Source organism: Haplochromis burtoni, unplaced genomic scaffold, assembly GCF_018398535.1.
Source record: "Haplochromis burtoni strain Fernald_Lab_line unplaced genomic scaffold, NCSU_Asbu1 Contig_103, whole genome shotgun sequence".
Lineage (NCBI taxonomy): Eukaryota > Metazoa > Chordata > Actinopteri > Cichliformes > Cichlidae > Haplochromis > Haplochromis burtoni.
In genome coordinates, this window is record NW_024582464.1 from 4,763 (window position 1) to 29,649 (window position 24,887).

General features: G+C 39.2%; 1 protein-coding gene across 2 annotated transcripts in view; it reads right to left on the reverse strand.

Annotated features, from left to right (window-relative positions):
* Positions 1 to 13,713: 13,713 nt before the first annotated feature.
* epha7 (eph receptor A7) overlaps positions 13,714 to 24,887 on the reverse strand; it is an 87,788-nt gene continuing 76,614 nt past the window's right edge. The window contains exons 12-17 of one of the 2 annotated variants that reach the window (XM_005946343.3): positions 24,764 to 24,825; positions 24,329 to 24,538; positions 23,306 to 23,455; positions 18,923 to 19,116; positions 18,131 to 18,286; positions 13,714 to 17,622 (exon numbers count right to left, since the gene is read on the reverse strand). In XM_005946343.3, coding sequence (XP_005946405.1) covers positions 17,508 to 17,622; positions 18,131 to 18,286; positions 18,923 to 19,116; positions 23,306 to 23,455; positions 24,329 to 24,538; positions 24,764 to 24,825 — 887 coding nt within the window. In that variant the 3' untranslated portion in view covers positions 13,714 to 17,507. The remainder of the gene's footprint in view (positions 17,623 to 18,130; positions 18,287 to 18,922; positions 19,117 to 23,305; positions 23,456 to 24,328; positions 24,539 to 24,763; positions 24,826 to 24,887) is intronic. The other variant, XM_005946344.3, reaches the window with a different exon arrangement.

The window sequence follows — 24,887 nt, forward strand, 5'->3', positions numbered from 1 at the left end:
AGCTCAGAGGAGCAGCTAGCTGAAAAGTTTCTTCCCAGTCACTCACGATCTCCTCCAGGAGGGAAACACTCCCACGGATCACGCAAGTGAATAAGTTTTGTCTATCGTCTGTTTGTAATGACAACCGATGTCCGTGATGTGGAGGGTGGAATGACAGTCCACTGGAGGACTCACCACCTGAAAATAGCTCCTGTATGGTGGCGTGTGCCGTTCGGCTTCTCCAGGGTAATTGATGGCAGCGGGCGGTGGTTACACCAGCTGAGCCATCTGCGTTCGACGGAGCCTCCGCATGAGCCGAAGGTGGGAGCGCGGAGGCGTCCGCCTGGGCCTATTGGTGAGGTTAAGGTCCGTGTTGAGTAAAAACGAGCATCTAAAAGGCGGGCGAGCGAGGAGCGGAGCAGCGGAGAGCGAGGGCCGAAGCTTGGCCTGTGACGCCCACTCTCCGCGGCGAAACTCCGATGCAGGTGAGGCAGCAAGTGGAGGACCGGGCGTCTCCGAGGCCCGCCCAGAGCCAGACGAGTCCCCTCAAAGACGTGCTCCCTCTCTGAGAAGAGCCGCTGTTTCCACCTGAGCTTCTCCGCCCAAATGGAGAGCGCTGCGTCCTGCCGCTCGATAAAGGTCCGAGTCCGCTGGGTCAAAAGCGTGTCTTCTTGGCACGGGTCGTGTCATTCTGTCAGAGGTTGTGTGTGGAGGCGTGGAAGAGATGACCCAAACGCATGGACTCACGGTGCAGAAATGAAGAGGATTTATTGGAGCGGGTGAATGAACAAAGCAGGAACGATGGAGTGGCTGGCTGGCTGAAAGACTGGATGAATGGCTGACTAACTGAACATACAGACGGAGAGACGACATTAACATCAATGACACGACCAAGAACTGGTGAAACCGAAGAACTTAAATACACAGGTTGAATGATGACAATGATTGGAAACATGACACGAGAGACAAGCTGACACGGGGAAAAAACAGGAAGTGAAACATTAATGTGGCGAACTAAACTGAACATGAACAAACTGAAATCACTGGGTCAACGACCCAGGAACCCTGACAAGCAGCATAGTCAGGGCTGGACTGGGACAAAAAATCGGCCCAGGCATTTTGACTAGAGACCGGCCCACCAGGTATTATAGGAAAAAAACATAAAGCCTTTGAATGAAAACAAACGCTGTTGTGACAGTGATGTACACTGTCTTGTTGGTTATATGTACAGATCTATCACATCTAGATAACTTGGTTGTAATGATTCAGATAATTATTTTTAAACTAGACATATGAGAACTAATTCGGTGTTAGGTCAAAGATTATTGGATCAATAAAGTAGAATTAAGACATAGAAAAGAGTATATTCTTTGTGCCCCGCTTTCTCACGGTTACATGCCCTATAACATAGGACCCCCTGGCAAAATTGCTTAAAAAACACGTGCATGTAACCGCGCTACGGCTCGGAGGGTATCCTCCTGCTTATTGTTACTCAGTTAGTCAGTCTACATATAGCTACTAAGGATCCTGGGTTATTTGTCTCTCAGAAACAGTTCATAACTTCCCTTCAACTCATTCATGTCACCTAAAAGGTAAACCTGTTTCTCCATCACCTGTTCAGCTCTGATGATTCAGTAAGGACATCTCCTGGTTTCATCTTCATGTTTCCCTCTCACCACATATCCAAACCGATCATCATGACCAGCAGCTTTACAGCTGTGGCTCCAGCAAACATCAGCTGATACTAGAAATTAATATTAAATAAATTCTAACAACAGCTGATCAAGCTTAAACGTGCTGCTGTTGTTTAGCGTGACATCCAGCTGGTTTCCTCTTTCTGGCGCAAAGTGGGCGATAAACAAACAAGAGAGAAAAGCCGATCAGCTGATCATTGATCAGTTTCATGATTGAAGTGAACGAGAGAGGGAGAGAAGAGAGCAGCTGTGCAGCAAAGACAGAATAAATCCACCTTTGTGTCTTTTTTTCCATTCAGCTGAAGTAGGACAAACTGTGCTCCTTTTCACCTCAATACGACTGTAACATTTCTCTTAGACGGGATGTTGGACAACTCTACTAACCTACACCTTTGAATAAAATAAAGTCACTCATCAGATAACATCATAACAACCAGCGTTATAGAAACTCCGTCATGTAGCTAGTACGCAGTACGAGTTATATTAATCCTGCACGGATGTAAACAAGTCAGCATCATTGACGAAAACTAAACTCCACCTAACTGTTATTTTGTGTTATCGTGATCCGAAGTTAATCCGATATCTGACCCAGATAGACTGCAGGTCATAACTTCTTACCTGAAGTTCAGTTCACCTGACACTCGGACGCGCCGGCGCCTGGGTCTCTCTCCTCCATCCTCCCTTTCCCTCATCCACCTGGCCTCTTGTGGCAGCTCCGCTCATGCCACCACCAAACAACTGAGTTATTTTTACACATCTGCCAGCATCTGGCCAATCCACCACCTTTCTTTGTTTATACTGTTATAAAAAAAATAATAAAAAACAATCATCGGCCCATAAAAACAAAAAATCACCATCGGCCCACCGGGCAAATGCCCGGTATGCCCGATGGCCAGTCCAGCTATGCACTAGTCAAAAGGCATTTACTCAAGCCATGGGTTTAGTTAGTAAAAGGTAAGTCTTACCACACCTATCTGATTATCAGTCTAATCTAATCTAATCTAATTCCACGTAAAAATAAGAATAAATAAATAAAATAATTGGCAAATCTCAAAATACAGGTACTTTTTACCATATGATCCGTATTGTATTGGTTGTCCAGACATTTAAATATAGCATTTTTCTATTTATTAGAAAAAATTTCATAGCTTATGTGGTAACTGATAACTTCTTTTTGCAAGACTGTATTTGATGATGTGTCTCCAATGCTCATTATTCACTCAGTTTTTCTTAATTTCAATTAAATTCATTTATACAGCGCCAAATCACAACAACAGTCACCTCAAGGTGCTTTATATAGTAAAGTAGACCCTACAATAATAAAAGCAGTTGCTGCTCAGGTGGTCTTCAAGCTGTTACTCAGGCTCGTTAGTCACCTCCAAAATAAATGTTTATCCCAATTTGTTGATCAGGAGCAGTTTCAGAGAGATGCTCCTCAAAGTTTCAGAGAAATGTACATTTTGCTGAAACTGTTTACCCTTTAAATCAGGGTTATCAAACTTAAATGAGCTGTGGGCCACTGCAAACACTGTCATCTCATTGGAGGGCCACTTTAGTGTTCAAGTAATACAAAACCAGAAAGAAGATTCAAATGAGACAGTATGTTTCCTTGTCAGACTATTTTTTGACATCTGATACTGAGTACTTGAGTAGCTCTTTATTCAGTATCACTTATACTGCCTTTAAAAAGTATTCCTGATTTCTTAGTTTATCGCATATTTGTCACACAGATAATCAAACAATATATTATTTTAATATTTAATATTAGGCAACGGTAACCAGAGTAAATGCAAAATGCATTCTTAAATAATGATTTAATTTATTAAGGGAAAAAAGTTAACCAAAGCATCCTGGCCATGTGACAAAAAAAAGATAATTACCCTGTAAGGTGTATGCTTTTTTTTTTTTTTTTTTTTTTTTTGCCTGTCCCGTTTGGCTCTTTTGCCATCAGAATTATTGTCTAAAGGCAAAGAAAGATGCCCAACGGATTTACTTTACCAAATTGACCATCCCAGCCTTGCCATAATGGTCCATTTGATTCACCTTTTATTGTTTATTTTATTTTCACTTGCTGAATACGGGACAGACTTGACTGGAGGAAAGAAGGGGAGAAAGAAAGAGGGAAAGAGAAACAGCTGAGAAGAGGGACGGGGGAGAAGGGCAAAAAACAAAAACCAACAGAATGGGCAGGAAAAAAAATGCATTATCGATCACCTGGATCACCTGTTGAGAAAGAAAAAAGAAAACAAGCAGAAGAGAACAAGAGTAATAGAATAAACAACATCACAATGATATATGGGAATATGACAGTAAATACTAAATATTAAACATTATTGTGCAGCACATAAGATCAACAGAACACAGTGTGCTTTGAGGTAGGAGCCAAAAAGGATGTAGTTTGTGGGTGTGATCACCCGTGTGTACACCTGTGAGCAAGGACGCACTTGTTTTGTTTTTTTTTAAAGGTTCCTTCATGTAATGATCTGCTAGAGGGTGTGGGGGGGGCACAGCCCGTCCTCCAGGGCATGAAGCAGGTATGGAGGAGATCAAACTCCAGACATCCAGAGGCCCCCAGAACACAAGAGACCAAGAAAGGTGTATAGCTGACCGTGCCAAAATCATTGTCCAGCTGCAAAACTCAAATGTGCTTGAGTCTCAAGCACATTTGAGTTTCATATTGTTTTGATTTGTTCTTTTTTTATATTTTACTATGTGCACTACATGATGTTGTGCTATACTATGATACCGTGACAAGTCTGATTTCTCTATATAGATTTGCTCTTAGAGTTGTATGGTTCAGATGGTGAGGATGCATTTTTCTTATCTGAAAAGTGCATAAAGTATTTGCAATGTGGTCTGATCAGCAAAATCACTTTCTACATAATACAAATGAACATAATGAGAATGGAGTGATCTTTTCCTAGTGCTAAGGTCATGAATAAACTTTGATGAAGTACTCACTTTTTTAGGAAACAGGGCACCTTTCCCAGAAATTACCTCAATTTTTCTTCAAGAAAAGAGCAGCAAATTAGGCATGAGAAGTCTATGTTGTTGCATCTGTAAATACCACATAATATTTCCCTAAAGGCTATACCTAAACTGTGAAAAGCAAAGCTTATGTTTTGCAAATGGTTTGTGATGTATTATCCTTGTGGAGTCCAGCAGGTAAACCATAAGGCAGGCCTGCACTTTCATCCTCTAATCAATTTATACAGTTTAAGACCATTCATCACCATATCCACGTTTGACTTCTATATTAGATGCAAAATGTCAGATACTGTAATAATGATGAAGCAGAGCTCAGGAATATTGCAGAATTGCCAAATACAAAACATTTCTTACGGTCTTATCTTTCTCTGGCTGTCTGCCAGTTTCCTCCATTTCTTTATGGCAGTATGTCAGTGTATTGAGAAATGTAGATAAAGACATTTTGTAGTCTGAAATATAAAGATTCAATATATCATGCATTATGGGGGTGTCTATGATCTGAGTGGACCTCATCCCTCCCCCATAAAGCACCAGGTTTAGCACAGCAGTGGCATTGGGAGTGTTGGTGACACAATAGCTCACCACCCCACACCAATGTCACAGTCACCATGAGCATATGGTTTCTTTGGTTAGTGCTATTCTTCATTTCTCATTTTTTTGGTTATTTGAATCTGTTTCAAATAACATATTTTATGTCATTGATAACTTACAAGAAAGATCCAAATTGGCTTCACCCAAGCTGTAGCTTGTCAGCCATTAAACTGTCCCTGAAAGTTTTAGACAGTGGAAAAAAATGAGAAGAGTGGGACTACTGACCAAAGTGACTCCCATTTGATCACAGATGATGAATACGTCTTTTATCCACTAAAGTATTCATCTTTAGATTTTCGTCTCTCCACATTTCTAAAAATGACCTAAACACTGAAGCTGAATAACATTCATGGGAACTGAAAAATAGCCACACACAAAAAAACACCAAGAGGCATGCTAAAATCATATGAAATCCAGACTTGTACCTCACAGACACAGGCGAGCAGGCTTGGAGACAGCATGGTGAGCCACTACTGGACTTAACAAAATAAATACTAGAACTGCTGAAGATGTGATCAGAAGAAAGCCATTCAATCTCCTTTAAAGAACTAGAATTTATGGAAGATTATGATACAAAAAAGGAATGTTTTCAGCAATGCTTGGAGAATTTTGCTTGTCTTATCATGTATGCATATACAAACGAGTTTGCAAGTGTGTCTACACTGTTTCTCAGCCCATCTTACACACACAAATCAAAGTGGTTGATAAGTATGAACAGATTTGCGGTTTCTGACTTTTTGGACCAATAACAAGTATTTCTGTCTTGCCTCTTTTCATTTCTAAACTGTTTTGACAGATCCAGCAGTTAATGTTATCAATACAGTTTATGATATAATCTGAGGAAAGAGATAAGTACGCCTGTGTACCATCTGCACAAGTATGCTAAGTTATATTATGATTCTTTATGACAGTATGTGGGAGCATGTTGATGTTATACAGGGAGTGCAGAATTATTAGGCAAATGAGTCATCATCCTCTTCATTCATGTTGTCTTACTCCAAGCTGTATAGGCTCGAAAGCCTACTACCAATTAAGCATATTAGGTGATGTGGATCTCTGTAATGAGAAGGGGTGTGGTCTAATGACATCAACACCCTATATCAGGTGTGCATAATTATTAGGCAACGTCCTTTCCTTTGGCAAAATGGGTCAAAAGAAGGACTTGACAGGCTCAGAAAAGTCAAAAATAGTGAGATATCTTGCAGAGGGATGCAGCAGTCTCAAAATTGCAAAGCTTCTGAAGCGTGATCATCGAACAATCAAGCGTTTCATTCAAAATAGTCAACAGGGTTGCAAGAAGCGTGTGGAAAAACCAAGGCGCAAAATAACTGCCCATGAACTGAGAAAAGTCAAGCGTGCAGCTGCCAAGATGCCACTTGCCACCAGTTTGGCCATATTTCAGAGCTGCAACATCACTGGAGTGCCCAAAAGCACAAGGTGTGCAATACTCAGAGACATGGCCAAGGTAAGAAAGGCTGAAAGACGACCACCACTGAACAAGACACACAAGCTGAAACGTCAAGACTGGGCCAAGAAATATCTCAAGACTGGTTTTTCTAAGGTTTTATGGACTGATGAAATGAGAGTGAGTCTTGATGGGCCAGATGGATGGGCCCGTGGCTGGATTGGTAAAGGGCAGAGAGCTCCAGTCCGACTCAGACGCCAGCAAGGTGGAGGTGGAGTACTGGTTTGGGCTGGTATCATCAAAGATGAGCTTGTGGGGCCTTTTCGGGTTGAGGATGGAGTCAAGCTCAACTCCCAGTCCTACTGCCAGTTTCTGGAAGACACCTTCTTCAAGCAGTGGTACAGGAAGAAGTCTGCATCCTTCAAGAAAAACATGATTTTCATGCAGGACAATGCTCCATCACACGCGTCCAAGTACTCCACAGCGTGGCTGGCAAGAAAGGGTATAAAAGAAGAAAAACTAATGACATGGCCTCCTTGTTCACCTGATCTGAACCCCATTGAGAACCTGTGGTCCATCATCAAATGTGAGATTTACAAGGAGGGAAAACAGTACACCTCTCTGAACAGTGTCTGGGAGGCTGTGGTTGCTGCTGCACGCAATGTTGATGGTGAACAGATCAAAACACTGACAGAATCCATGGATGGCAGGCTTTTGAGTGTCCTTGCAAAGAAAGGTGGCTATATTGGTCGCTGATTTGTTTTTGTTTTGTTTTTGAATGTCAGAAATGTATATTTGTGAATGTGGAGATGTTATATTGGTTTCACTGGTAAAAATAAATAATTGAAATGGGTATATATTTGTTTTTTGTTAAGTTGCCTAATAATTATGCACAGTAATAGTCACCTGCACACACAGATATCCCCCTAAAATAGCTAAAACTAAAAACAAACTAAAAACTACTTCCAAAAACATTCAGCTTTGATATTAATGAGTTTTTTGGGTTCATTGAGAACATGGTTGTTGTTCAATAATAAAATTATTCCTCAAAAATACAACTTGCCTAATAATTCTGCACTCCCTGTACAGTAATAGACCAAGGATTGACCCTTGAGGAACCCCGATTACATTTTTATTTGTGCAGATCTAAAACTGCTAATTGAAACATTCAAACTTCTACCCCTTAGATACAATAACAGCCGGTCAAGAATCTAACCTGTTGAACCAAATGTGTCACAAAGCCTTTGTATTAGAATGTCATGGTCAACAGTGTTAAAATCAGCAGTGAGGTCAAGCACTGAAACTCAAACTCTCTGTGGCTCACTGTTGGATGACTTTAAGAGCTGTTTCTGTGCTATGGTTGGTTTTGAACCCTGACTGGTGTATATATATATCAGTGATTTATTAGTGATTTCTAAAACAAAGAGATACAGTTTAAATAGTTTGGTGGGGATCAGGGTTACAAGACTTTAACTGATAAATAATGTCTTCCAGATATTTTGAAATTACAGGTGAGAATATGGACATGGTAATTTGATCATTATGTGAGGTTATGTGCTAGATCGATTTCTAGTAGACTACTTAAGCTAAGATATTACATCCAATATTAGAAACTTTGCTCTTTTTGAAAGATGCTCCTTCATTACACTTAGCTGCTCAGACTGAAATTCAAATTTTATGGTTTTGGAGAGATTAAATACTTTGTGAATGGATAAAAACAAAAAAGTTGAATTAGACTGGTTATTGTTGATCAGTTGGGAGATGTCTGGATGATTGCATTTTTGGACCAGTAAATGTACATGTTTATACATTTCAAAATGAATTTGTAGTTTATTTTTGTAGTGTCTTTTTGCCACCTTTACCATATTGCTGTTTCTCCAGAGTGCTTTTGGTGGACGGCGTACATTAATAGTTTTAACAGGAGCAATGTGATCAATAATTTCATCACATGATGACAATAATGGTAGTGTACACGTTGAAAACTTTATATTTTATCTTTATATTTTTATCTTCATGACTTTATAATGATAGTGGGGATCAATTAGGTCAAGGACCCAGGTGATGTCAGTAGTAGCTGAACTGATTTCACCTGCTGCAATGAGAGTAGCAGAATGGAAAATGGCATAGGAGATGTTTGTGGAAAGAAGTTTTGTTTCAAGTTAATTTGGATCTGATTAGTTGACTGTGTTCCCAATAGAATGAAATTGATGATGAAGGAGACACTGTGGGCAGAAGGGGAGGGATGGGACCAGACACGGAAATGTGACCCACAGGTCTATTTAGTGAGCGGAATAAGTGTTCAAAGTCTCTTTTGAGTAGCTCTGATTGGTGTTTCTGGACATCTTGAGCTCTTTTGTGATGTCTGGCTACTTACCAAGAAGTCCAGGATAATTTTCGTCCCCATCTCCTCTCCCCTTGGACAACAATCGAGGGTTTGGCAGGAGCTAGCAGGGAGCAGGCTTGTACTTTAGGCTTGGCTTTGAGCCTGGGCTTCAGAGGCTGGGTCCTCATCGTGGATCGAGGCTACCATGGCTGGCTGCGGGTGTAAGTTTGCCTTAGATCCAAGTCACGGGAGGCACAACCTCTGCTGGACTTTCTTCTAGACAGAATCTACATGTGAGCACCACTTGAAATCCTGTGAAAAGGTGGATCCCAGGAATCTAAAGTGATCTAGAGTAGGTACTGTATTGTTGAGGATAGTGGGAGGGGGATAGTGGGAGGGCATCTCCACAATCTTAAGCGGGTTATGCTCCAGGTGATTCTTACTGCACCAGTGGACAAGTTGGTCAACCTCCTGTCTGTATGCAAACTCGTCATTGTTCTGTATCAGACTGCGGTGTCATCCGTGAACTTCAGGGATTTCATAGATGATTCTCCTGAGGTGCAGTCATTAGTGTAGAGGGAGGGGAGCAGCAAGGAGAACACAGATGTCAGAGTGACAGATGTCAGAGTGACAGGCCTGTAATCATTTAATCCTGTGATGGGGGGCAGTTGGTCAGCACAGACTTTCAGGCAGGAGGGACACAGACCATCAGGTCCTGCAGCCCCCCTAGTCTTCTGTCTCTGGAAGACCAGGCACACATCCTCCTCACAAATATTTAGTGAAAGGGGTCAGAGGGGAGGGGTTGGAGAGGCAGTCTTTTTCTGTAGGTGTTAGGTACGAATGAGCAGATGGGAGGTATGAATGTAGACCTTCACAAGACGTGGCGGTATGTTATATGGTAAGTCAGAAAATAGGGTATTGACTCTGAAGCCTTAACTACAGTATGTGCTAAGTTAGTAAGTCAATACTAGCAAGCTCCATAAAGTACATGGGCAAATAAACTGCAAAAACCGCCAAATAGTGCTGAGAAACAGACTTTTAATACATTAGAATTTCACTTACAAAAACGGAAGTGCTACTTAAATGGGCTATGTTTCCCAGTAAGATATAATAGTTTTTAGGGAGTTTCATTAAACTAGCTAGCAAAAGAATATATCAATGTCAATAACTTGAACTTAAAAGAGGTGAGGCCTAGCAAAGACCTGCCACTTACTATGACTAGTGTCAGCACACCTGTTAATCAATGTGGTCTTTACTTTTAAGACTTAACAGTACCTAAGTGTATAAGTTAAAAAAATATCCACTGTTCTTCCACTGTAGAGTTGTTATGGAACTTAGGTATAAAGACTAAAAATGTGTTGTTATGTTACTAGGGTTGGACATCTTAACAAGGGAGTCTGTGGGGATTACATTTGCTTTTGGAAAGAGCCTCAAGTCTCCAATAAAAAAAGCTGCAGTTTTTAGCACTTTCCTATTGACCTAATTTTTCAGCCTTGGAGATTTGTTTGGTTAAGGTAGGAAGGTGGGTCTGAATATAAATTTCTGAATTTACTTCTGCTTTTTAAATAGGGGACTATTAGTAGACTAATAAATTAATCAAGTAATATTATGACTCCCAGTCTTGGAGTGGCTGTAGCTCAGGAGAAAGACTAGTCATCTACTAATCAGAAGGTTGGTGGTTTGGTCTGCATACCAAATATCCTTGGGCAAGACACTAACCCCAAGTTGCTCTCCAATGTATCTATTAGAGAGTGAATGTAGATAGAAAGCACTTACCTAGAGAAAGTACAGAAAAAGGGCACAGAGTGTGAATGGATGACTTAGGCAAGTTTTATAAAGCACTCTGAGTGCTCAAAGTAAAAAAGCGCTTTGTAAGAACCAGTCCATTCACCATTTACTTGGAGACACCAGGTACTCTGCATGTTGATAGCTATCTAGCATAAAACTGGATGAGAATGTGCAAAGGAGATGGTAGTGGGCACATGAACCACAGAACATGCATAGAGAAGCTTCCCCTTTGTTTATTTGAGAAGTCCCGCAATTGTGATGATCACAACAATGGGCTACAGTGTTACTGCATCTATCCATCTATGATATTCAGGGATTTCTATTGATATATGACTGACTACTTTGCAGGTGCCAACAAGCATTAATGATTACAGGAGGGAACTAGTTTATTAAACTATGACTTCAAGTGGCCCATGTCAGATACTGTAATGTTTGATTTCAGCTTGATTTGATTCAATTTAATTAAATTCAGTTAAATAGGACCAATTCATAGAAACAATCTTGTCAAAGCATTTTATAGTGTTGGGTAAAGATACTCTATTATTAGAGAAAGAAACACAAATACAAAAAGTTTTCAAGTGAATTAAAAGTCAGTCTAGGTGTCACGGTTCTGGGTCTGTTGGACCCAGTATTTTGAGTTTATTATGTTTTGGTTTATTTTTGCATTATGGATTGTTTTCTGATGTTCTGGTGCTTTGTTTATTATTATCATTATAGATCTGTTTCTGTTATTCTTGGTGAGGGATTAGTTCTTAGGTTTTAGGTTCTCATGTGTATTGCAGTTCTGTTCAGTGTCTAGTCTGTCTCTCAGTTTCATGTCTGCATCTTGTTTAGTAATTCTTGTTTCCTGTCTTATTGTGAAAGTCTTTGTCTTATGTTAGTGTGTGCAGCTTAGCTCCCCTGTCTCGTCAGTTCTGATTTCCCCCAGCTGTGCTCTCCTTCTTTGTCTCATTCCCCTCGTTACTTCCCAGTGTATTTAAACCCTGTGTTTCTCTGAGTTGGTGTTGTGTCATCCCTCATGCTGTGTGGATCTCCCTGTGAGTTTTAGTTTGTTGTTTCCCTAGTTTAGTTTAGTTTGTATGTTTTTTCCCTGCCAGCAAATAAAGCCGTGATTTTGAGTTCACCCCCTGAGTCTGTGAGTCCTGCATTTTGGGTCCAACTCCTGCCTGCCGCACAACGATCCATGACACTAGGTCTTTCTTTAATTGACAAGCTAGAGTGTAAGATTGCAGGAACTCCTTGGCATGTGCTTCGAGTATTCTGATAGAGGGTGTTGATTCATTTAAAGTAATATATTCATCCTTCTCTAACCAGGCGAGGCAAACTAAACCATAATGCTGATCAGTTATTAAACTTGTTATTAACTGAGACAGACCGACCTATTGTCCCAAATTTAACTAATTTGCTTGTATGTGCAGTTGAGAGTGTTATATTATGCTTTCTTTGTGAGTTTTTATAATTAAACAGTGTTTTCTAGATTTTTTTATTTTTTTTTATTTGGTTGTTGGTGGCATGGGAGCAGAAAGACTCTGGAAGGATGGAATTTTGGATGATCATCTGTAACCATGGTTTATATGCAACTACCACAAACTTTTTTGTAACGGAATATTTAGTTTTCTGAACTAATATTAGGAAATGTAGACTAGTTGAACCTGAACACAAGATATTTCATAATGATACCCTTACCTTTGTCCTACTTCAAAGAGAAATATGCACAGATATTATAGTGAGAATTATCAAAAAAAAATAGCTTTGGATGGATCCAGAGTTTTGGAAAACTGATGCGTCTGTCAGAAGGGTTGCAATAACACACTTTTCAAGGCCTGTAACCAGCTGTACCCTCTGGCCTTTTTAGCGAAATCAGAGAAGGAAAAAGTTTGTGTTTAGACTCAGCGTGTAGTGTGCTGGACAAGACCTGTGTGGGAATGTAATTCTGAAGCAGGACTGGGAAGGTTCAATACCTGTTGCATTTAATTTCATACTGACAAATATAACTTTTCAAAAAGTTCAGAGAAGTCTTTCTATATATTCCGTGGAAAATTCGTGAGTGCCCCCCACCCGAACCCCTAAAAATCAGTAGATCTTTTTGAACAATATCTTTTGAAAATTTGTTCCCATCATTTTTGATCCTTGGAAACTGCAAGTGCAGGAACCATGTGACATTTTCAGAGCCAAAATACATACTTTTTTTATTACTAGATTAAATATTAGCTTTACACTTTTTTTTAAAGGCTCTCTATGGTCAATATGATGGCGTAGAGGTTAGCACTATAGACTAATAGTAAAGAGGTTCTGGGTTCAAACTTTACTGGGGTCATTGACTGTTGTCTCTTGATGTTGATCAAACCTCAATGAAATCTTGAGTGGTCTGTAAAATCACAGAGGAGATTGAAATTGTTTTCTTTCATTTTGTTATACTCTCTCTGTGTATACCCATGACAGGAGATATCCCTAATATTGTCATTTCAGGCTAACAGCTGTGGCTTTGGAGGAGAAGTTTGACTGGAAGTTTGAAGGAAGAACTAAAAAACACTGTCTTAGCCAGAGTACAAAGAGAAGAGCTGCACAAAGCCACTTTAAGATGAGATCCTTGTTCTTTAAGTAAAACAAGACTACAAATGCCTGGTGTTTCCAATCAAATAAAGACTCAACAGAGGACACCCATATGGAAAAGAAATAGTAAAAACTTAAATGTGATTACTCATGAAAGTGGCCACTTTCATGAGTAAATCATATAAGGCTTACATGATTTACTCATGAAAGTGGCCACTTTCTCATTACTTTCATACATTGTTTTAGTAAGTATCCAAAACATACAAGTTTCATTATATAATTTTTCAAGGGATCTTATATCTGTTTTCACTCTTATATGCTTTTCATACAAGTTTCACAAAAGACAGATACAAAATTTATAAGATTTATATATATATCTTTTCCATATGGGCAATGATGTTGAATACCTGTGTCCACAACTAAAAATGGCAAAAAAAACATAACACAGGATAGGATAAACGGCGTATAAAGAAAAAAAAAAAAAACACTGCAAAGGAGACTTGAAAATTATATAGATTGTATTATATTTCCAAAAATATATGTACAGTCTATTACAAAGGTTACAAAGCAAAAAGAATTGTCTATGTAACAAGAAACTGTCTAATTAAATGATCTTACAGTTCTGCTTTTGGGGAAAATACTTTTGACCAGTGAATATTCTCAGTACTCTGATCACAGAAAAATAAATAATGAATCAACATTTATATTACTGTACAATAAACTAGAAGGCAAAATCAAAACAGTCAAAGGAAAGATGGGAATCCTATTAGCTGTCTTTGGTCCTAAATGAACAAAATATGTACAACTGAAATCTTGTGGGTGACAATAGTTCATCTGTGAAATAGAAAAATATAGTGCATTTTCAATGTATCCAGAGCTCTCTACTGAGTAATATGTGTAAAAAAAAAAAAAAAAACAAAGAAAGAAAGAAAATCAATATAAATAAAATGTACAAGTTTTACAATTAGACCATATACAAAGATGTCCTCAAACCCCAGCTCTTTCTCAAACAATTGACAGTGCTGCACTCTTTGGAAGCATCCACCACCTTGCCAAAGTGGAGAAACAAATTTCCAACTGCTGAACCACAAGATTTAAAAAATATGTTTGTATTCTATCTGCTACTCCTAAATTTCAGCCAGCACTCTATACCCTGCAGGTTCCTTTTATTTTATTTTTTTTTTGCCTTTTTTCATCTAAACTTTTTTTTTTTTCTCCATGAAACAGAGTCACAACTAAACTTTTTTTTCTCCTTTTTTTCCAGAGTTGAGCAACCTGAAGTTCAGCATGATTCAAGTTGAAACATTGTATTGATTGCATCCTGGCCTTAATCTCAGTTTGGCTCAAACTGCTGTCTTCCCAGAACAGAAAGAAAAGAGGGACAGAGGCATCCTACAGTAGGTGTGAGGGGCCTTCTCCAGGGGTCTGCTTTGAAAATCAGAGCAGGGTGTAGGGAGTTGATGGTGAGAGACAGAGCGCTGCCTGTGAACTGGGGAGTTTTGTGCTGACTGAATGACTTTATGCCAGTATTCAATTCAAAGGCCCAATTGCTGAGGTCTGCTGTATGGATAAAGGGAGGTTGTGTATGACATAATGGGCTGGTCAGGGCTAATTTTGGGCATCTCATCCCAAGATGAATCCCACTGTGAAAATGGATTTAAACAGTGCATCCACACTAAGCCAGATGACGTTGTTCATTTTAGGACAAAACTGCATGTTTTTCAAACTGAGAAGGAATTTTTCATCCACACAAGCATGGTTTAAATATGTCAAACTAACAGGTGGCAATACAGCAAACGGTTGAGAAAGTACAGAAAAAATGTGACTTTGAAATGACTTAATTGATTACACAAGCTGAAGTTCTAAACCCTGTGTGTTGTCCATTGTCAAGACTATATCTTAGCCTTTTTTGGTGAGGCTCAGGATTCAATAATGTCTGTGGAGGCCTTTTTTGTTGTCTTTTCTAGATTTTTAAACCAATTTCAGTCACAGGCTTAGGGTGGACAAAAGGTAAAAAAAGAACCCTTTTTTAGTGCTTGTGGCCCAATGTGGACATTTCAAAGATGACAGAGGAAAAAATGAAGAAAGCTTCAGTTGGTTTTACTGGCTGTTAGCGAGCTCCAGGTTGATTCCTGATTTGGTTGTACTTTTTTCTATGGTGAGAAAATAAGTAAAGCTTTGAAAACACAGAGTTATGTTTAAGGTCGCAGCAGCAGTGAGAGAAGAACACCACTTCCCTTTATGTGACAGCTGAATACCTACATTTTCGTATCAAAGGACAGTGCAGTAAAACAAATTCAACATTGAAACTTTTCCTTTTTTTGGGAGTCTTTTTTGTTTGTTTGTTTGTTTTTGAAGTGGAGACAGATGGCACCAAATAGTTTGATTGGCTTTTAGCACATCCTCTGCACAGCCCCCTCTTCTCTGTTCTCCATAGAAAGCCATATGGAAGAAAAGAAGAGGAATCTTAAGAAACACTTTAATGCATGTTCTGTCACATCTGCTCCTGTGAGTGATGAGCTGCAAAGACGCATGAATAAACAAGGAGGCTGCATGGCTGCCTGCAGAGCCGGGACGGAGGGATTTAACAACACAGTCCGTGTCTGAGAGGAGCTCCATGGTTTGGTCTGGCATTTTCATACCTAGACCCTGAAGGGGCTTGTTGATTTTTTTTTTTTGTTAGAAAATGATGTCAGCATGGCTAATTGGCACCATTTAAGTGTTTTATCTCTGCAGTCACTCAATTCAACATTTTCATGCCACGTTAGAGTCTCATCACATGTTTAACATATCATAGCGGCAAAATACAACATGATTATTTCATTTGATGAGTTGGCATGGTATTTTTTCCAAACCATTTCAGGTCAAAGAGGTACATTTGTTTCCTTTTGCAGCAGTGACTGAATCTTTCCAAAGGTTTTGTCTCAGAATAGCACACCCATGCTTTCTATGTCATCTAGCACCTTAAAAAGTCCCAGTCGAGGACAATTTCTACCTGGTAATTATTGCTCTTTTTAGTCCAACTCTTTCTCACTGACTGTGTCACTTGTGGCATAAAACAGAGTCTGTGCACACAAGTTCAAGATAAAAAGACATCATGCTAAAAACAAACACACAGACAAAGGAAGTAGTACAACACTGAAATGAGCCACAGAAAGCAATGCCATTGAAGTGCCTAAAATAGTGGCAATACTTAAACACATTTTAAGGCAGTATTACGTCTCGTCAATTCTTGAACGCACTCGCAGCTAAACAATTCTTCAAAACAACCACTATGTAAAACATTTTAGGCAAAATGATGGCAAAGCACAGCTGCAACTCCAATACAATCTTTCAAACGTGCTGACACATTCTACTCAACAACCAAGTGTATCCCATAGTGAACACTAAGGGAAGGATAGATGAAGGATATTGCTACTCTGATAGAAAAAAATTCTGGTGATTTAAAGAACAGTTTGCTTCCTGCATCTCCATCTGTGCTGCACTCATCAGAAAATTGTTTGCTAAAAAATGCTGAAAATTTTTAACCAGGTCAAGAACCCACTCCAACAGGCTGCAAAACAAGCGTGTGAGGATAATATTTTCACTTCAACAGCACATGAAGGAAAACAAAAGTCATTGCAAACAGTCCAGTACAAAAAGTACTTTGAAATCTGCACCTAAAAAGTTCTGTCTCTGTTTGGATAAAAGAGTTACCCTGTTGTCACATCCAAAGAGGAGAGGAAAAAGAACTTTTATATGTGCCAAAACGTGTCATCATGGCAGACACAAAGAAAAACGAAAAAAAACAAACAACTAAAACCGCTTCAAGGTGTTGTAGTTCGTATAAAGGAAATCCTTAGACAACGTGTGCACATAAAGAGAAATATAAGCGGCAAACTCCTTTCCAATGCGCTGTTTGATATGTGGTTTAGTTTGTACGCGCTTCTACAAAAAGAAGGGAAAAATACATTTGTCTCATCCAGGTAGTTTCTTTTTTGTTGCCGTTTTTTGCCCTTTTCCTCTCTTTAGTGCCCTTTAAAGAGGCGGACCACAATCATTCACTGAGAAACAAAGGAATGATTTCACTCCAGGCACAGCCAGAAGAGTCAGACATCATACGTCTGTTTGCTTTGACAATTATTCCATTTATGTCCCAAGTCAAGTTTTGTTCGCGCCCTCTCCGAAGGCAGCCTGTCAGAGATCGTCACACCTGGACACCTGTGCCGTGGAGGTGCAGCATCTGGGCTCTCATAGTCTGTATGCTGCTCATGATCTTTTTCTGATGGCCCACCAAAGTGATCCCCAAGCTCATCACATCCCTGGAAAAGAGGACAACATTATGAGTCAGTGCACCATCACAGCCTCAGCTTTTCCATTATTGTGAGTATACAGCTAAACACAGCAGGCTTGTTTATGAATCTTAATAATGAATTTTCACAAGGTGAGATAGCAAAACCCATAATCTAAAGTAGTCTTTTTTTCCCCTTTGGGAAGTTTGGAGCTCTTTTTATCGAAATATACTTGGTAATGAGTTTATCAAGATCACAGGTAAACAATATGGAAACAAATAAATAGGCTTATTCCCAAGACAATGTGGTTCAGAAAAAGAACTGTTTTTTCTTGGTGAAATAAAAGCTAGTATTAGCCACTTTATGGTGGGTTACAGAAACTCAAAACACATTCTAGCAACAATTCTACTTCTGAATACAGCTGAAGCTTTTACTCAAGGACAAGTAATAAAGTGTAGAGGAGAGCACAGTTTAAGCATAGTTGGTTTTAATGTTCCCTACTAATGCTTAAACCCCTTCGGGTTTCCTATCTACTCACTCGATTGACATCCTGGCCACAGATTCCAAGGAACTGTAGCCAGCTGCTGTGAAGTTGTCTCTGTATCGCTCCATCTTGATGGCTTCCAGCCACTCTCCCACTGAGCGGAAAGAAGTGAAGTCTGGTGTGCTCTGATCTAACAGGGGACTAATTGGTCTGTGGGATGAGCACAGAAAAATGGTTAAGTCTTATGCAAAAAGGAAACGTTAGGCTGAAAACACAATCAAACAAGAGATGAGACAGAGCGGTGACCAAAGGCATCCAGCAGTGCGGTAAATTATAAGCAGGGGAAAAACTTGCTGATTGGAGGCTTTGGTCGATAAGAATATCACAAATAGATGTTGCATTCCATGCTCTGCTTCTGAAAAATGTTTTTGTCAATATCCTTTCGATTTGAATACATTCCCAGGAACATACCCCGTACAGTCTCTGTACAGAAAATGCTTTTTAACCAGTTATAACCTCTGAGCCTCATCTCACAGTGGAAAGCATGTTCTGACTGCGAGAAGAATTCATTTGACAAACGTCAGAGTGAGCTCCGGAGTTCCCACTGCACTCCAAAGTACTAGAAACTCATTATAGAGATTGATTTAAAAGCCCTGCTATTGACCATAAAGGCATGAAAGCTGCTTTGGGCTATCGATCCCCCTGGATTTATCTTTCATCTTTGAACTTGAGAGGCTAAATCATCCACTGGACACTCTAGATCATTTACCAGTGTGATAAGTTGAAGTTCTATAGCTTATGAAGCCTACATTTTATAATAAATCATTAGGGGTCTTATTTCCATACCTTGTACACGTTCCCACTGGGGTTTTCAGTGTGTTAGGGTTACGTATCATCTTATCAAGGATGCCAACTATTTGATCAAATTTGGGGCGTTCGGCTCGGTCTTTCTGCCAGCAGTCCAGCATTAGCTGATGTAAACCCGGCGGACAGTCCATGGGGGCTGGAAGACGGTATCCTTCCTCTATTGCCTTAATGACCTGTAAAATTTAAAACAGACGAAGAAAGTAGCATCAGCCTTTGGTATCATCCTAAATCCAAAAAAAAAAAAAATACCTCTAACCCATACCTCAAACCCTTCAGTCTCAGTCTAGCTTTTTGCCATTTAACACCAGCTTTTAGCATCAACCTAATCCCAACCTCCTGCCCTGTACTCTCACTAACAGCGTTGACTATCATTTGAAACCCTTCAGAGTCTAGTTTTAGTTTCACGTTAACTCTAAACCCTAACCCACAACCCTTTAGCATTAGTCTATAGTATAATATTACCACAAGCCAAGCTCACTAAGCTCTTGGTATATAGCAGTATTGTACCTTAATTATGTCATGGTTACCTAAAACACTTAGACCTGAGAAAAAATTGTCTATCATGTGCCAGCTTTGTTACAGTCAATGGGATCATGAGGATTTAATGCAGAACAATTTAGAGTAGCTATAAGCAGCATCATTCTGCTATATAACCTCTTTCTGGAATGGTTAATGATCTCAAATTCTATCTGTGGCCAAGTGTTTTCAATTTATGTGCAGAAGATTGTCACCCAGCTTGAGAGCTAAGATACCGTAAACTTAAAGCAAAGATTTTTAAAGCAATGGGCATCTTGTAGATAGACTTGACCTTTACCAAATTTGCTACATAATTAGTATGTGTATTACTAGGAGATATTTGCATCTAACTTTTTGTAGGACCTGGGATATCTTGGCCTTTAAAGCATCATTGAAGATTATCTTTATTTCAGTCTGTCTCCCCCTCGACTTTATGGAAGTGTAATACTAAACTCACTAATTACCCACTGAATAAAGTTGGCCTTATCTTGGTCACATTTTTCACCAGTTTGAACTGAAATCTATGGACACAATGGCACCCATACTAAACAACTATTTAATGTATAATTCAAGTACACACACAGATTGGGTTTAGATTAGGGTGGGTGGGGAGTGCTGGATAATTTTATTCAACTCATGAGTACTATTCCTCATATGTCTAAACAAAGACCTCTTGTACAGTATATACCAATAAACTGAAAAGAACTTCTGCAACGTTTTTTGACCTAATTTACACATATCGTTTTATGCAGAGTTAATAAAAATTCAAGGTTTTTAAAAATTGTAGGTGCAACAGGAACATTATGCAACAAGCTCTCCTTCCTTTAATGTGTTGAGATGTTTATATCTCTGCATATATTCATCAGCTATTCTTGTCAGGACTGCTTAGACAAGAATGAGTCATGGAGGGAACCAGTGTCAAAACACTGAAACTGTTGGGAAAAATGCAAATAATGTTCTTCCTGTATCCCTGGAGGATGTTTGCTGACATCTTGACAAAGTGAAAAAATTTCTGACATTGATGTCTGTCAAGCAGCAGACGGTCAAAACACCACATATCCCACTTTCACGCCCAGCCATCTTGTTTAGCATTTCTAACATCTGATTGTTCAATCAGCAGGCCTCTGCTTTGGAACGCAGGAGAATATTAATCATATTTAGCTACGATGCTGTGGGTGCTAAAACAGGAAGCCATATAGGAATCCTAAAGCCAGAACTCACTCGCCTTTCACTATCAATCAAAATGTGTCAAGTGTCTGAGAATAAGGAACAGCTTCAAATGGTCTGGCACTGTTGGATTATCTCAGTGGGAGTTGGCAGGAAAGAAGGCAACAGCACTCAGAGAGCTGCGGGTGAGTCAGTCATTATAGCAATTTGTGACATTTGTAAAGTGAAGAGCGGGATTGAAAAAAACCCCACATTTGTTCATAAAGGTAGAAAAATGTGGGTAATGTCCAGAGTCAGGAAGATGACTTTGAATTTACTTGATGGTGAGGCTGCAAGATGGGTGAAAGAATGAATCATGATTACAAGTCTGTGGTTCATGAGTCAAGTAAGTGGTATTCCTCTGCACTTTAAAAACACATGTGTTAGGAGTACCCTACAGAGCTTTGCGATCTTTAGCTCTGAGACACTGAGTTGAGACACTTTGTTTTAGACTGCAGTTCTTGTGGCTTCAGCACAGGGAAATCTTTTTACTCTACTTCCTCTTTTACTTTGGGATGCTTACAAATGTGTTTATGTTCACATTTATTTGATTTAAAAAAAGGTACAGTGATCATTTAGTAATTAATGAGGACACTAGTGCATCATATAAATGTGCTTTGATTTAACCTTATAGGTTAATTTTCATCAGTTTTTCCTGGTTGCTCCATAACATTTGGAAGGAAACTTAGATGGGAAAGTATTTCTGCTTGGATTAAAAAACTTAAACAAATAAGGGTCAAAAATAATTACATAACATAACATAACAATTACAAACAAACATTAACTACATTACAAAGTTCAGAAGAACAGTCAAAATCACATTGTTAGAATACGAAGTGATTGATAAACAGGCACTACTTCAGGTTATGAAAGCACACTTGACTGTCCAGCAGCAGCTGTTTTACGCATTTGATGTTGCTGTTCCTTAGTTCCTTTTGTCACCGTGTTCTAGGCATACACTGATCTACGAAGCTTGGAAAGAAAAGCGTCCGGACTTCTTTAGGTTTCTTGAAGACGTTTGATGTTTCATCCGAGAACCGTCTTCAGTTCTAAGAGCAAATGGTGGAGAGTCCCAGATTTTAAACCCTATGGGAGTGTCCGCCAAGAAGGTCACGGACCCCCCCCTCCCGTCTTCAAGAAACTTAAAGAAGTCCAGACGCTTTTCTTTCCAAGCTCCTTAGACTACGATGACCTGGATGACTGAGAACCTTCATAGACATAGGCATGCACTGCTTGATGAGAAAAGGCCGGCTTAGTGGTTGTTATATTCCATTGCATTAACTTTTTATCTAAAAATCATGGCGTCAATAGATAAATTGATCCTTAATTGATCTTGTGTAAGTGTATTCACAAGTTTTAAAACTTGTGTAGTATTGACTGCCAGAGTCACAGACACTCAATGTCTGGGGTGACAAGGTACTAAACCCTGAGTTGCTCATGACTGGAGTGTGAGTAGGTGATAGATGTAGAAAGACCATGCTTACTTGAATGAGACATGTTATATAAAGCACATTGAGTGCTTAAGTCGAGTAGAAAAGTGCTATATAAGAATCAGTGTGTGTTGTGAATTTATTATTATGCCAATATTTTTCTATTCACTCACTAATAAGTCATCATCTTACTACAAAAACTAACTTACAGAGTTTGCAGTATAATATAACCAGGGGACTTAGGAAAGCTAGACAGATGACTGATTGTATAACTTCCACCAGGTCACCAGCAAACCACTTAGTTGGTTGGTTCTATTTTAGCCACACACTTCTCAAGGACAGAAGATATTACATTTCAGCTCAGCTCTTACTTGAAATTACTTGTTGACACCTACAAGGCACAAACTATCCGAGTATTGCTGCAAAGAGAATACAACAGTTTTCACAGTAGTTGCAATACTGCTGAGATGCATAGGCATTTATGTTTTTGCAGGAGTTCTTTAAAATTTAAGCAAAGCAAATGTCTTTGCTCTCATTGCTGACTTGTTTGCAGTGTAATTGGTTCAACACTGCTAGTCACATTGGTTCCCATTACCATAAGTCATTATAAACTTTTAAAGACGTTTGAATCAAAAGCATTCTGCATGACAAGTGTTTTCCACTCCTGTTATTTATATTAATAACACTACCAAATCCATGCTCTCAGGGCTTCAGTTCAATGCATGTCCCACTTCAGGCTTGTTTCTCCTTCAAATGGATTCAAGCAGCATGATTATAGCAAGACTTCTTGAACTAATTAAGCCCAAGGTTACTGTCATCGCAGAGCTGCTCTCATGAGGATCTTGTAAGAAACCTCAAAAAAGAATTGCGAACCAGAATTTCTGTCTGTGATTTTTTTCAATGTTTTAATGGGAGGACTTTATTAGTCATAATTAAGGGTGAACTTCTGGGGAAATTGTCATACTCTGACAACTCGTGTCTGGCTTCAGATAATATTTTGTGAAATAGTAGTTTTCATTCAAGAATCTGATTGGAAGTAATGCACAGACTTCAGTGCACTGAGACCCTTAACACTGGTTTATAATTTGGGTCACTTACATTAATAAGATCTAATTGTGACTATCATTATTATTGTTATTACAAGTGTTGAAACCAGTGAATGTGTTTTCCTGTCAGTCATGTTATGAACGTACATCCAGAAGTAACTTACATCTTGGTTGGACATGTCCCAGTAAGGCCGTTCTCCATACGACATAACCTCCCACATGACAACACCGTAACTCCACACGTCACTTGCAGAGGTGAATTTACGGTACTGAATAGCTTCTGGTGCAGTCCACCGGACAGGGATTTTTCCACCCTGTTCAGTAAAACAGTATCAAACGATTTTTATGCATTTTTCAGTTATATGCAAAAATACACATAAGATACAAAACAGCTTTAGCAGACTTTTACCGACTTTTAGTTATTAGCTATAGGATTTAATAGCTACTAAATCCTTTATCAATGTCATAAAGCTTAGTGTAAATAGTTGGCTGGTCTTGCTCTTTTGCTTCTGAGAACCTTGACGAAAGTGCATCCATTCTTCTTTTTACAATGTAAAAAAATGTAATGCAAACTTAATGTTTTACCATTTTTACTGTTTTGCTGCTCACAAAACCGATATCAGCTGAAAGACTACACACTTGAAGTACTGGCTTGGTATTTTGTGGAGTTGCAATTGAATGTCCATCATATATTCGAACCACCCTAAATATTACATTACACATTTTTATCTTTTTCTTGAGGACATTTCCAGTCCTTCCCTTCACCATAATGCTAATGAGTAAAATCCATTTTTAGTGTTGCCATTTTACAATTTTACAAATTAATCTGATTCACTTTAAGGGTCTCTTGATTATTGAAGAATTCAGGTTGTTCCCTGTTGTGAATTTGCCAGATGGCCACTAATAACAGCATTTAAAATTCCAGACATTTTAATGATTTTCATTTATATAACAATTATAATTGAACTCTAAAGCATTATTAAATATTCGATTTTAATGACTTACACCTTTAAAGCATTACAAAAAAAGACCGTCCTGTTAGGAAGTTGTGGTAAAATACACAGTTTCACATACTAAAAATGGTGTAGAGTAGGCTGGTGCTCATTCTAACATTCACGAGCAGTGACTTGATTAGAGAATTCAGACAGGGCTCTTGGTGGGGAGAGCAAGTGCTTTAATTGACTCACGGTTGTTGTGTAGACAGCCTCGGGATCGTCGTCTATCACCCTCGACAGGCCGAAGTCAGACACTTTACACACGAGATTGCAGTTGACCAGGATATTCCGTGCAGCCAGATCACGATGGACATATCCCATATCGGAAAGATATCTCATTCCCGCTGCTATACCCCGCAACATTCCCACCAGCTGGATGACTGTGAACTGGCCATCGTGTTTCTGCATGGCAAAGTAAAACACAGACAGGTCAGCCATTTTCACTGACCATGATGGAAATGTAGGTCACAGCACTGCAGCAGCTTCAGCACAAGATTTATGATATTTATGCACTGCACAAATTCTGCTGCAGACTCCCCACTCTCTGAGACACTTTCCAGCAAACTGCAGGGAAAAGTTACAAAAGATGCCGCTCAGAGCCTCCTGCACATCGAAGGTTATACTTACCCTGAGGAAAGCATCTAATGAGCCGTTCTCCATGTATTCGATGACAATCATGACTGGTTTTCCTGGAGAAATAAAAAAGAAAGGGGATTATTAATTAACACCTACATTTTATTTGCTCACAAAA